This window comes from Coregonus clupeaformis, chromosome 6 (genome assembly GCF_020615455.1).
Source record: "Coregonus clupeaformis isolate EN_2021a chromosome 6, ASM2061545v1, whole genome shotgun sequence".
Lineage (NCBI taxonomy): Eukaryota > Metazoa > Chordata > Actinopteri > Salmoniformes > Salmonidae > Coregonus > Coregonus clupeaformis.
In genome coordinates, this window is record NC_059197.1 from 53,468,976 (window position 1) to 53,483,043 (window position 14,068).

At 42.6% G+C, this 14,068-nt stretch overlaps 1 protein-coding gene across 1 annotated transcript; it reads right to left on the reverse strand.

Moving 5' to 3' along the window:
- Positions 1-10,661: 10,661 nt before the first annotated feature.
- On the reverse strand, positions 10,662-12,214 carry LOC123485862 (caspase a-like). Its single transcript, XM_045216970.1, is given in 5 exon segments — positions 10,662-10,759; positions 10,849-10,977; positions 11,085-11,215; positions 11,254-11,400; positions 12,165-12,214. Coding segments are annotated over 5 exon segments (555 nt in total).
- Positions 12,215-14,068: the final 1,854 nt, after the last annotated feature.

The window sequence follows — 14,068 nt, forward strand, 5'->3', positions numbered from 1 at the left end:
TTTTGATGATTAGCCCACCCACAAAGTGATTTTTCTGGCAGAGGTTTTATGCTACGTATTGAAAATGATTTTTGAGTTTCCATAACTGTCAGTACTTGGGCTGGAATAGAAATACTGATTCGAGCTATTTCCAAAGGTACATGCTTTTTTATTCTATTTCTTATTTTAGCTTCAGGAACCAATTTCTTAAGTACTGACGAAATCATGAGATGTTTGGCTTGTTTTATATCCATTATTTTTTAATGTCCATTCCCTTTTATCTCATCGTCTACACAAATATTTTTTTGGCATTTTATTCTAAACATTGCATATCCTTCAATCGGACATTTCCCCAATCTAGGCCATCCTGTGTACGATACTTGTTCTTCATTCACTACAACAATTCTTCCTGGCTCAGTAAGACTATCTCTAGAATATTGTATAGTTGTAGGCAGACTCACCACCATCTTTCCTAGGTTAACTGCTATGACCGTTAGAGCAATTCCACAGTTCTTAAATTGTCGGAGATCATGTGAGGGCAGAGAAGTCAATTGTGGGAAAGTCCCTTTCCTCAACAGCAGAGGAGTCTCTTCCTTCAATGGTAGAAAGATCGCTTCCTCCTCCTTCTCCTGTTGTCCCTCCATTCCCTCGGTCTCTGCTTGTGTTTGGGGGATCTGCCATGGCAGGTATCCTATCAGCATTATTCCCCACATCATCAGGCCCCACCTCCCTACTCTCCGAATTTTCAGGAGGGAGTGCCTGTTGTCTTTCGACGTTGGCACTTGGACTCGTGCTTGCTTCTTCTTCTTGGACTCCATCTGGTGCCTCGACATCCTCCGCTTCCCCACGGCTCACCGACGGCAGACCGGTTCTCTTCGGGACCCTGGTGCAGTGGTTTAGATGGTACCACGTCGTGCTTCCTTCCACCTGTACTGCTGTGGGCGTCGCTCGGATCACCGTATATGGTCCTTCTCTCCTGGGCTCGTTCCACTTCCTGCAAAACACTCGGATGTAGACTCGATCTCCTGGAATCACCGGCCCTGGCTCCTCTGGTCCAGGTTCCGGTTCTCGCCCTTTTTCCTGGAGATAGATAACTTTATGTATAGCAGTTAGTTGTCTTACATATACTTTAAGTTCCATCTCTAATTGTTCCAATGAGGGTCCTTTGTAGGGCCCTCTAAGACCTGGCACTGGCATGGGTCGACCCGTAAGCATTTCATGCAGGGTTAGATGCGTATTTCTGTTAGTTTGCATGTGATAACTCATCAACGCTAGTGGTAGTGCATCCACCCAATTGAGCTTCGCACTGGCACAGATTTGATTCAGTTAAGCCTTGAGGGTGCCATTAATTCTCTCAACCATCCCCTGAGATTGCGGCCAATACACACACCCTAATCTTTGCTTATTCCTTAGCTGCTGTAATACTTGCTTCACTGTTTTCTGAATAAATGCTGATCCATTGTCTGAACTGATTTCTGTTGGTATTCCAAATCTGGGTATTTCTTCTCTGGTTAGAAATTTGATTACTGTTCCTGATCCTAGATCTGCTGAGGGTACTGCTTCTACCCATCTACTGAATCTATCTATGATCACTAGCATGTACCTTTTGCCATTCACCTTTTTTATCATCGTCCATGACTAAATGTCGAAATGGTCCTTCAGGAACTGATATGTGCCCTATAGGCGTTGTTATTCCTTTCCTTACATTGTTTTGTGCACACACCTCACATCTTGCTAATGCCTCATCTATTGTTGCCTGTTGGTATGGAGACCAGTATCCTTGTTTTTTAATTTTCCTTACTATCTCCCCCCTTGCGCAATGGTCAAAATTATGCTCATCAGTTATCAAAAAGTTGAGCGACACAATGGGTGCTACTATGGTTCCTTCATGAGACCTCCATAATCCCTTCACGTCTATGGTGGCCCCTCTTTGGTGCCATATAGTCTGTTCATAAGGTCCTGCTCTTTCCTGCATCCTTATTGTATCATCTGGCTGTGGTATGGATTCAATAATGACCATTGGTGCTGTTAACACTGGGACGGTGCATCTAGATGCCTTCCTTGCAGCTTCATCAGCTGCATTGTTTCCTTTGGTTATAAATCCCTTTCCTTTCCTATGCGCCTGACATTTCACTATCGCCAATTTAGTGGGATACATTAACGCCATCATTAATTCCACAATCTGCTCATGGTGTTGTATGGGTGTACCATCGCTTTTCTTGAACCCTCGCTGCTTCCAGACTGCCCCAAATAAATGACACACCCCATGTGCATATGCTGAATCAGTATAGATATGAACAGTTTTTCATTTTCCTAGGATGCAGTGAGTGCTTTTAGTTCAGCCAACTGGGCTGAGCATGGCTGTGGACAGTATTCTGCTATCACCTCTTTGAAATCTTCTCCTTGTTTTTGCACTACTGCATAACCTGCATGATTTCCCACATGATCTTTATAACAGGATCCATCAACAAAATACTCTTCTAAGCACTCTTCCCCCAGGCTCGACAATGGGGTTGACTCTAAGTCTGGCCTTATACGAGTAAATGTCAATGAATCTGCTACACAGTCATGTGCTTGCCCCTCAAACTCCAAGGGGATTCTTTCAGCTGGATTTACTGTACTGCATCGTTTAATGGAAACATCTGGATAGGTCAATAGTGTCATGTATTCTAAAGATCTAGCATTGGTAAGAACAAACTTCCCTTTTTCTATCAGTTCCACTATTTCATGGTGTGTATGTATTGTTACCGGGTATCCCATAGTAATTGTGGACGCTTTGTCATATGCATATTGTAATGCAGCTAGACCTTGATAACAGGGTGGATATCCCTGGGCAACAGAATCTAGTTTAGAACTATAATATGCAATAGGTTGTTTTCGTCTTCCACTACATGTCTCTTGCATAAGTACCGCTGTTGCATACCTATCACATCTGTTTGCCACTTACAACAAGAATGGTTTTGTGTAATCTGGGGCTGCTAGAGCCGGAGCTGACTGCATTTCCTTCTTCATTGTTTCAAACGCAGTCAATGCATCACTGTTCCATTCCAGGCTTGCTCTGAGGTCTAGTTGTCCTGCTTCTTTCATGATTTCTCGCAGAGGAGCAGTTTTAATCGCATACTTCTCTATCCAGTCTGAGCTGAATCCAGTCATCCCTAAGAACGTCATCATCTGAGCAACTGTTTGAGGGAGTGGTGCCTTGCTGATTCCTTCCAGTTGTCCTGGCGCTATCGCCTTTGTTCCATGTGCAATTGTTCTTCCTAGATATTCAACTTGAGATTGGCAGTACTGAAGTTTCGTTTTTGACACCTTGTGTCCTCCTTCTGCCAGTCGCTTTAAAACCTTCATAGAATCAGCATGGCATTGTGCTAAGGAGGCAGATCAACAGATCATCCACATACTGGATCAATGTTCCTTCAAGTATTAGATCTTCTAGATCTGTTCTTAACACCTGATTGAACACATGAGGAGAATGCTTAAATCCCTGTGGCGTCCGAGTATATGTATATTGCTTACCTTTGTAGGTAAATGCAAACAAGTGTCTGCACTCTTCTGCCAGGGGCACACAAAAAAATGCTCCACATAGGTCAATCACTGTGAAGTACTTGGCTTCTGTGGGAACATTGGTGAGTAGCGTATGAGGGTTTGGAACATCAGCAGGCCAATCTTGAACTATGTCATTTATGGCCCTTAAGTCATGTACCAGCCTCCACTTTTTCCCATCTGCTTTAAGGACCGGCAACAAAGGTGTGTTACAACAACTTTGCGTTTCTATCAGTACTCCTGCTTTTATCAGTCCATCAATTGTGGCACTGATGCCCTCTACTGCTTCAGGTTTCATATGGTATTGAGCCCTCCAAGGGGGCTTAACATCTGGCTTTATTTTGACAAACACAGGACTTGCTGATTTTACCAATCCAACATCTGTATGATGTTGTGACCATACCTCATGACGTATGTTTTTCTCCATTTCCTGTTTTTGCTGGTCCTCAAATTCTGTTCCTTCCCCTAGCTATGTTATCTATTGGGATGTAACTTCCACTTCCCTTGGGTCCCCAGTCATTATTGTAGTATGGTGTATCTTGATTAAGGCTTTATCTTTTGAGTGATAAATAGGTGGATTTCCTGACTTGTTCCATTGAATTGTTTTTGCTCGCTTCATCATGGGGCCCAAATCCTTTGCCTCCATTCCCTTGTTCACCAGCAAGATAATGTGTGGGGTAGCTTTAGAAACATTGTACCATTTTGCCACAAAGTCTGAGCCATCCATGTCCGTCACCTCCATTGCTGCTCCTTGTTTTCCTGTAATTATGTACTGAGACATTATAGGTACTGATTTCCCATTTGCATTTAACAACCACAGTTGCTCTAAAAGATCATCACGATAGGGATCATATTGCATGGTGCAGTGAAATTCTGACTTTCCTCTTTCTGCTTCTGGTATCTGAGCCTGAATAAACCTACCCCATTTCTTTACTACCCTATCTACTTCTGTCTCAATATCCCCTAACCAATAGACATTTGTATCCTGTATCCTGTTTCATTACCATTTGTAAGTTTAACCCTGCCCTGTCTATAATTACCCCTTCAGAGGAACATCGAATTTGTATACCCATTTTGCATAGGGCATCTCTTCCCAATAGATTGACAGGGGTGTGTTCTGATAGGGAGGGTTGCGGATTTGTCATCCACTGTCAGGCGAACTGGAGCTGTCATTGGAATTAACTGCGTTTGTCCCGAGAATCCTATAGTTTTGGCATATTTGCCAGACATGGGGAGGTGTGAGGCATAATTTGGACTTACACAGGTGTAAGTGGCTATAGTGTCAACCATCATGGGTGTGCCTCTGTTCTCTATTTGAACCTGTAACATAGGTTCTTGATCAGCTCGTGTAGTTAGTGCTGGAAACTGACCCTCCCCTGTAGGATTCTCTGGGCACCCCTAGTACCCCTGATTGGGCCCTGCCCATGGATTCACAGGACCTTGGATTTGTTGCTGATTTTGTTGCCAGCCGTCTGCTTGCTTCCAATTATTTTGGTTTTTGTTCCCCTGTTGTTGCCAGGGGTTTGTGGGGCAGTTTAGTCTGGTATGCCCTGGTTGCTGGCATCCCCAGCAAATTCCAGGTGGCCCTTGTGGGCCCCGATTTCCTCCTTTCTGATTATTTTGCTGAAACTTTTGCTGTTTATTGTTATTATTCCATTGCCAGGGTTGTTGTGCAGACACTACTGGTGCTGTGGGTTGTACTTGGGCCTGTGGCGCGTGAGGCAGATATGGCCCTCCTGGAGTGACTGCAGCCATCATTCCTGTTTCATTCGCAGGTGCTGTTACTGGGGCCTGGATTTTCTTCTTCCCTCTGTTTGTCAGTTCTTCCAATTGGAGTTGAGTCAGTTTTCTCTGATTGTCTCTCCCGTGCTCCATAAGTCTCTGTTCATCATTTCTGTGTTTTTCTACTGCATGTATCACATGGTCACAGAATTCTTTGTGTGTTTTTGAGGTTTGTCCCACCACATCCTCCAGCCTGCTTCTCACTGATTGGGGCATGGCCTTTATTATTGAGTTTCGGAATAGAGTTGTCATCAGTGGGTCCCCTTCTGGATCTCGTTCTGTTTCCAATCTCCATCGTTTCATCTGTTCATGTAGATAGGCAGCTGGATTCTCAGTTTCTCCCAGTGTCCCCCCTTTCAGTGACTTGGGGTCAATTCTCGCCGGGTATTCCAGTCTTAGTGCTTGCCAGACTTCAGGGCGGTGTGAATCAAAGTCCATCCCATCTCCTTGTGGGTCACTCACTTCTTTCCTCAGGTCACTGTTCCCCAGTATATCCTCAATTTTTGCCTTTCCAACCACCCTTGCCAACAGTGCCTTCAGATCCCCCACAGCCAGCAGTTTCCCCATGGTTTGTTCCTCAAAAATCCTTATCCATTTTCCTGCCCCATCATGCAAATCTGGCAGACGGGCAACCAATCCTTCCAGGTCCTGTGATCCCCATGGAACATAGTGAGCCTGGGTACCTTTTATTAGAATTGGATATTGTCCCTTGTATTTTTCAGGTCTTCTCAATGTTCTCCTATTCCGCAATCTTTCTTCCCTTACACCTTGATTGCAATCTCCCCATATTTCAGCTGCTGCTCCTTCTTCCTCCTCTAGCTCTCTGCCTGTACGCTGTCTTACCTCACTTTGCTCCCTCTCTTTTTCTTCCTTTTCTCTCAACATTCTCCTCATCCTGTCCATTTCTTTCTCTATTAGTTTGTTTGTTGCTTCAATATCTGCCATTTCTTCATCTGAGAGTTCTCCATCATCTCTCTTCGTCATCATCATTCTTCCCAATGCTTCCCTCAGCTCTCCATAGCAGTCCAATCTGTTTGGCTTGATTTCTGCCCTTCGCATGATTCCTTCTGTTTTCTTTGAGTCTTTTTCCATCCTTTGGGAGGATGTAAACAAAGGTCTTTCTTCTTCCATTTCTATTTCTCCTTTTATTGATACTACTCCGGACACCTGGGGATATTGTCCACCAACATATGGTGGATGTCCCACAGACCAATCTGCTTTCTTTTAGTTTGTTTTCTCATCATCTTTTCTCAACATGTTTCTGGCTTCTTGCATGTTCTTTAGTAATCCTTCTCCTTCCATTTTGAACATGATGAGTACTTCTTTTTCTCTTTCTTTTTTGGCGCTTCTCTTCTTTCATGTGTTTTTTGCTTGATGGTTCTTTATCAGTGTTTCCATTTCCTCACACACCGAGACATCAAATGTTCCTCCTTCTGGCCATTTAGTGCCCATTTTCCTGGTGCGTTTCTCCCATTTTGTCAGATGTTTTCGCTATTTCTTCCTTGCCTAAGGGATACCTAGCACTCAGTATTTCTACCGCCGTTTTATTCATATTTATGGTCTATATTTTTTACTTCCTTTTTAATCTAGTTTATTTTTATATTAGTATTCGCTCTTATTGTTAAACTATTTGTGCCTCTTTGATTATTGTTTGGTCGGAACTTATTTATTATTAATGGGCATTTGACGGTCTCTTTATATAATAATAATATCTCCTAATATCCACTTTTCCTTTGTGTGGACACCTCATGAATCTTACACTTGCTAGTCTTTTATTTTAGCTTTAAATCACTCAGCTATATTCTTTATGTAATAATAAAATAATGTCTTCTGATGTCCACTTTTCCTTTGTGTGGACACCTCATGAATCTTCCCCTTGCTAGTGTTTTATCTTAGCTTTAAATCACTCAGATATATTCTTTATATAATAATAAAATAATGTCTTCTGATGTCCACTTTTCCTTTGTGTGGACACCTCATGAATCTTCCCCTTGCTAGTGTTTTATCTTAGCTTTAAATCACTCAGCTATATTCTTTATGTAATAATAAAATAATGTCTTCTGATGTCCACTTTTCCTTTGTGTGGACACCTCATGAATCTTCCCCTTGCTAGTGTTTTATCTTTAGCTTTAAATCACTCAGCCATATGTGTGTTCCTACCCCTATGAGCATCCACACACCATTCACTCTTTCTCTCCTGGTGTGAGACCGGGTGCGTCCCTCCTACCAGTTTACACTTAAGTAACGGTCCAGGAAAGGTGCGTCAACCCTTCCCCACCAAGGACAGAGATTTTCACACTCACTTGCACTCTCACTCTTTCACACACTTTTCTAAGTTACCTGTAAACTTAACCCACTCTTGATACACTTCCTCGACACAAGAAAACAGTTTTATACAGGATTTCTATTTATTTAACCCCCTAGGTGATATACTTCCTCGACACACCTGGACTTCTACCTATCCTACGCTTTCCTAAGCGACCTGTAAATTCTGCCCTTCTTCTCCGATTCACTTCCTTGACACAGAGAAAAAGCGATATTTATACAGGATTTCGCCTACCTAAGCAGTCCTAAAAAACTATTCACTTCCCGACACGTTTTAAAGCGGTATTCATAGGAATGTCTAACATGTTATTCTCTAATCGCTCAACCAGATGGAGAGCCGCCCGTGCCGAAATGACGCAGACAAAGTGATCAGCAAGATTAATCAAATGAATCGACCGAATCGAACAGACACATCAGATGAGCAGCCGAGCGACCCCGATGATTGAATGCACGAATTGAGCAATCGAATCAAACAGATCGATCAGACTGTCCAGATGAGCAACCCGAATGAGACAGATTAATCATCCAACTTGACCACAACCAATCAAATCACAATGGATTAAACAGAATGACCAGCAGGACGAACAATTGAATCAAATGACTTGAACAAACGGTTCAGACGAACAACCGAGTGACATCGACGAGTACAAGACGCGTCAAACCATCGGTCTAGTCAAACAGATGCATTCATACTGACCAAATGATCAACTCAAACGAGACAGATAACCCACCCCACTCAACCACAATGACTGACCCACACCAACCCAAGCAGACCATCCACCTACCGAGCAGATCTACTTAAACTATTTTCTACTTATTGCAACCCTCGAGGCTTTTCATCATTTAACATGCATTTTAAATCCAAAAGCTCCCAGTCTCTAATTTTCTGGTTCTTAAATTTGCAGAGACCTACTTTGTTTTCTGCAGCTGAGGCCGGGCCCCGGATCGAACCACACAAACTTTATACTATATAAGTAAGAACTTGGCTTACCTTTTTTTAAAGCGGCTGTTTTTGTTTGTATGGTCCGTCCAACCCATTTCACAACTGCAGATGTACACCGTCTCTGGTCCCTGTTTTTCAACTCCTGGCAAAGCTCGCCAAATATGTTCTAGAAATATTTGACTCAAAAGTAGTCAACTCAAAAATATCTCTCAAGAGACTGGAGCTTGTGAATCCAAAAATTAGACTTTATTATTTGCATAACAAAGCCGAGCTTGCCCCATGAAACAACTGTCTCCCTTTGGCTTACAGCTCCCTTTTATACACACAAATGCATAATCATGTTTACATAGCATACAATTACTCCACTTAGGGCAAATTATTAACTTATTTTAGTGCCACTCTACCCTTACCTTTCAACGTCCAGATGTCACATGTGGCTTACTCCAAAAGGCCATGGGCGCTTTTCCATATGAGGCCTCTTCCACTTATCTCATTATATTGGTGGCAGACCCTTTCTCAAAAATAATACACATACATACATTAAGGTATGGTTACACACTGTATTGGCTATATTATTTATTTAAACATACATCTGGATTATAGAATGACAATCATGTTTACTATATTTTACTTTTGACATTTCCCAACATTTGCCTTAATGATACATAAAATATTACCATATATCACATTTACATAACTATTCAGACCCTTTACTCAGTACTTTGTTTAAGCACATTTGGCAGCGATTACAGCCTCAAGTCTTCTTGGGTATGACGCTACAAGTTTGGCACACCTGTATTTGGGGAGTTTCTCACATTCTTCTCTGCAGATCCTGTCAAGCTCTGTCAGGTTGGATGGGGAGCATCGCTGCACAGCTATTTTCAGGTCTCTCCAGAGATGTTAGATCGGGTTCAAGTCCGCGCTCTGGCTTGGCCACTCAAGGACATTCAGAGACTTGTCCTGAAGCCACTCCTGCGTTGTCTTGGCTGTGTACTTAGGGTCGTTGTCCAGTTGGAAGGTGAACCTTAGCCCCAGTCTGAGGTCATGAGTGCTCTGGGGCAGGTTTTCATCAAGAATCTCTGTACTTGGCTCCGTTCATCTTTCCCTCGATCCTGACTAGTCTCCCAGTCCCTGCCGCTGAAAAATATTCCCACAGTATGATTCTGCCACCACCATGATTCACCGTAGGGATGCCAGACGTGACACTTGGCATTCAGGCCAAAGAGTTCAATCTTGGTTTCATCAGACCAAAGAATCTTGTTTCTCATGATCTGAGAGTCCTTTAGGTCCATTTTGGCAAACTCCAAGTGGGCTGTCATGTGCCTTTTACTGAGGAGTGGCTTCCGTCTGGCCACTCTCCCATAAGGGCCTGATTGGTGGTGTACTGCAGAGATGGTTGTCCTCCTGGAAGGTTCTCACATCTCCATAGAAGAACTCTGGAGCTCTGTCAGAGTAACCATCGGGTTCTTAGTCACCTCCCTGACCAATGCCCTTCTCCCCGATTGCTCAGTTTGGCCGGGTGGCCAGCTCTAGGAAGAGTCTTGATGGTTCCAAACTTCTTCCATTTAAGAATGATGGAGGCCACTGTGTTCTTGGGGACCTTCAATGCTGCAGACATTATTTGGTACCCTTCCCCAGATCTGTGCCTCGAAACAATCCTGTCTCGGAGATCTACAGACCATTCTTTCGACCTCATCGCTTGGTTTTTGCTCTGACATGTACTGTCCTTATATACAGGTGTGTGCCTTTCCAAATCATGTCCAATCAATTGAATTTACCACAGGTGGACACCAATCAAGTTATAGAAACATATCAAGGATGATCAATGGAAACAGGATGCAACTGAGCTCAATTTTGAGTCTCAGAGCAAAGGGTCTGAATACTTATGTAAATAAAAGGTATTTCAAAAACCGGTTTTGTTTTGTCATTATTGTGTTTAGATTGAGGAAAACATGTAATTTAATCAATTTTAGAATAAGGCTGTAACAAAATGTGGAAAAAGTCAAAGGGGTCTGAATACTTTCCGAATGCACTGTAATTGCCTTAATCTTGTTTGGAGCCCTGCTTCTTTGGCAGCAGCTAATGGGGATCAGTAATAATTACAAATACAGGCATAGGTGTTGAATGTCTCCATGATGCACCGAACAAAAAAGGTGCACATCTGTTTATTTCTGTAGGATACATTATCTGAAGGGGGTGGGAATATAATGAGGGTTTACTCAAAGTCATTTACAAACAATATATTGCTTGAGAATGTGTTAATATGACCCACTAACCTGGTGGGCAGGACAGAAGGGAGATTAAGTCCTTATTTTTGTGCTCCCTGCTGATTGAGTCACTCTCTAACCCCAGGTCACTGCTGGGCCCAGGCACTACGTCACTGACCCAAAGAGAACCGTCCTTGCCTGAAACAACTTGCAAATCCTCTTTAATATGGAGGCATTCTACTCAAATTAAAGTCAGTACAAAAGGTTTAAATACATTTTGGAAACACACTTTTGAGCTCACTCACCTCCCCTGCAGACCTGAATGAGGATGACTTTGAATTTGTTAATCAAGGATTTGCCATTCTCTGTGTTCAGGTGTGTGAAGATGTTGATGGGGAAGACTTCAGGTTTAGGATACCCTAACTTATATTGGAAAGTGGCGCGTATTCATGGATGCCAAGGGAAGCCAGGCATCCCAAAACAACTGACCAAGAAAAAAAGAAAATAACATATAAAATAATTGATCATTCGTCGCGTTTCATAATTGTCCTTCAATTCTCAAGAAGCTGAATGTATCTCACCGGAGAAAGCATCCGAGCGAGCGAAACAGCACCCCTCTGTCTCTGTATGTGTAGCCCATATATCTGATGCTGTCAGGTCAAAAAGTGTATGATATTGTTGCCGCCCATAGCATTGAATGCAAGGGAAGCCAATGAGCATTTGTCCTCCCTTGATATAAAAATTATAATAATAGCCAATCAGCGTTGGGCTAAACTGAGTGAGCTCAACTGTGAATGGTCATTAACCAGGTTTCCATCCAACCATTTCATACAGATGAATTACCTGACGCATGAAAAAGTCACGACCGGGCTGATGGAAACATGAAATGCCGGTACAAATTTATAAATGCCGACAGACAATTTGTTCGTTCGACATGGTAGGATCCTTTTGTGTTAGTAAAATGAATTATGTGAGAAATTGCGGTGGAAACGCCTTGATGTGCAAATATGGATATAATAACCATCAAATCGAAGTAAACTTGGAGTCACACAATGATATGTTGTGTGGTTCTCCCACTAAGACTCGAGAAAGCATGTTGTTTATTAGGCTACAGATCAAATAAGGTATGATGAACTTCACAGGGTGGTGAATGTGCAAGGTGATGAGCTTGATGCTCCTTCCCAATAAATATAGAGTGTCTCATTCTGGTGACATAGTGATCAATGATTGGCTGCCATTTGACAAATACAAATAATATCGTTCTTATCCATAATAATCTCAATGTGGTAACCTACCCGCACTGTATCTGCGACATGTTGGCTAGAGCGCTCATACCAAGACCAGAGTGGGCACATTTGCTGTATAACATGGACATTTTACCGCACAACATATTTTTATCCGCAAAAAGTACGTTTGATGGAAACACATCTCTCATGGGAAAATTAGCATATTGTTTAATTCAGATTTTAGAATATTTGCATGAAAATGTGTTGCAAATAGGATGGAAACCTATCTACAGACAGAAACATTTTGAATTGTTGCATCTCATTAAGTTGTTCTACTCCAGTGGCTAGCTAGCTAGCTAAAATTGGCCCTTTCCAAAATTAGCCATGGATGGAGATAGGGATTTGGACTTGTGGCTTTACTTAATTCTCCGTTCTGATCCAACCATAAATTCATACATTGTGCCCCTGGCCTGAGAGGATGGAAGTTCAATATGTAGCTAGATGTAGTAGGCTAATGTTAACTAGCTGGCTTATCGTTGCCCATGAAAGGCAGTTAGGCTAGCGAGCAAGCATTTTAGCCAGGTAGTTGAAATATTGAAGTTGAAATGGTGTTGGAGTAGTGGAGGCAGCTCCTGTTTTCTTTGCGACTTGCGGTAACTCTCCGGTGTTCTAAATCACTAGTTGTTTAGTAATACGAAAATGTCGGAAACATTGACTTGATTGACCATATTGTAGGTCATGTCACTGTTTGTTACGTGCTTTGTGGGCTCCACCGGACAGCTGTTGCTCTCCGGTTTTGAATTTAGAGTAACACAAATGACTTTATTTCCTAATCTGTGACACTGACAGAGGAACCCCTGCGGGATCATAAGCAAGCTCATTAGTGTAATAGGAGAACTATAAACTCAGAAGCTGGCAATTCTATTGGTGCACTCAGAAAACCGATACATGTACAGTACACAGATAATAAATGTTTGGAGAACCACTTTGACAACCAAGTAGAGCTCGATCCTCATGACCCTTTCTCTGAAGAATGTCCTCCTTAAAGTCCTTGGTGCTGGGGATGAGGACAGAGGACACTGGGTGCTCCTCCTGCTGTGATAACTAGGGCGATGATGGTGCTGCAGGGAAAATACAGCATGTTACATTCAATTTACAGTATCTGTTAAGTTCTTACTAACGCCAATCAAGTCTAAGACAAGTTTGTTATTGTGACAGATATCAATGAATGGGGCCAGACCACATTTGTCATGAAGTCCAGGATCTCTCTCCTGAACTCGGGCAATCATCTTCTCACTGGCTTTGCCCCCTTTCTTCCGCACCATATAGATGAGGTATCATGCCTGCTCTGCCCTAGAGCTGTTCTCCTCATCGTTCAGCACCTTTTCCTCCAAAAGGTCCAGGAGCTGCTCGATCACTGACTTCGACACACTGGCTATGAATGTGTTCTGAGTCTTGGAGTGCTCCTTGTCTGGTGAAAGTGAATGTAAAGATTGTTGGAGCGATATCTAAGTCTTATGCATCTGCTTTGTAATCTTCTTTGTAAGTGTATTCTACATTTCAATTCGTCCTTTAATGATGCAAGAAGCCATGATACATTTGTTAAATAATATTTTTGTTCATGGCTTACATGGTTATTGTGTTCACACAAACACACAGAGAAAGAGAGAGCGAGTGAAAGGAACATAACAGTGTGGGGGAGTTTGACTGTAGAATTATCTCAGCTCACCAAAGTCATAATTGCAGACAGGCAGGCCTGGACTTCTCTACACACACACACACACACACTCACACACACACACACACACACACACACATACACAGTCTAACTAACCTTGTGGGGGGACACAATTCAGTCGCATTCAAAATCCTATTTTCCCTAACACCTAACACTAACCCATTCCCTTACCCTAACCCTAAACCTAACCCTATCTCCAAACCCTAACACTAAAACTAACCCTAGCTCCTAAACCTAATTCTAACGCTAACACTCATTCTAACCTTAACCCTAAACCACCTAGAAATCAGTGGCGGTCAGTGCCGTTTCAGATGAGGGAAACCAT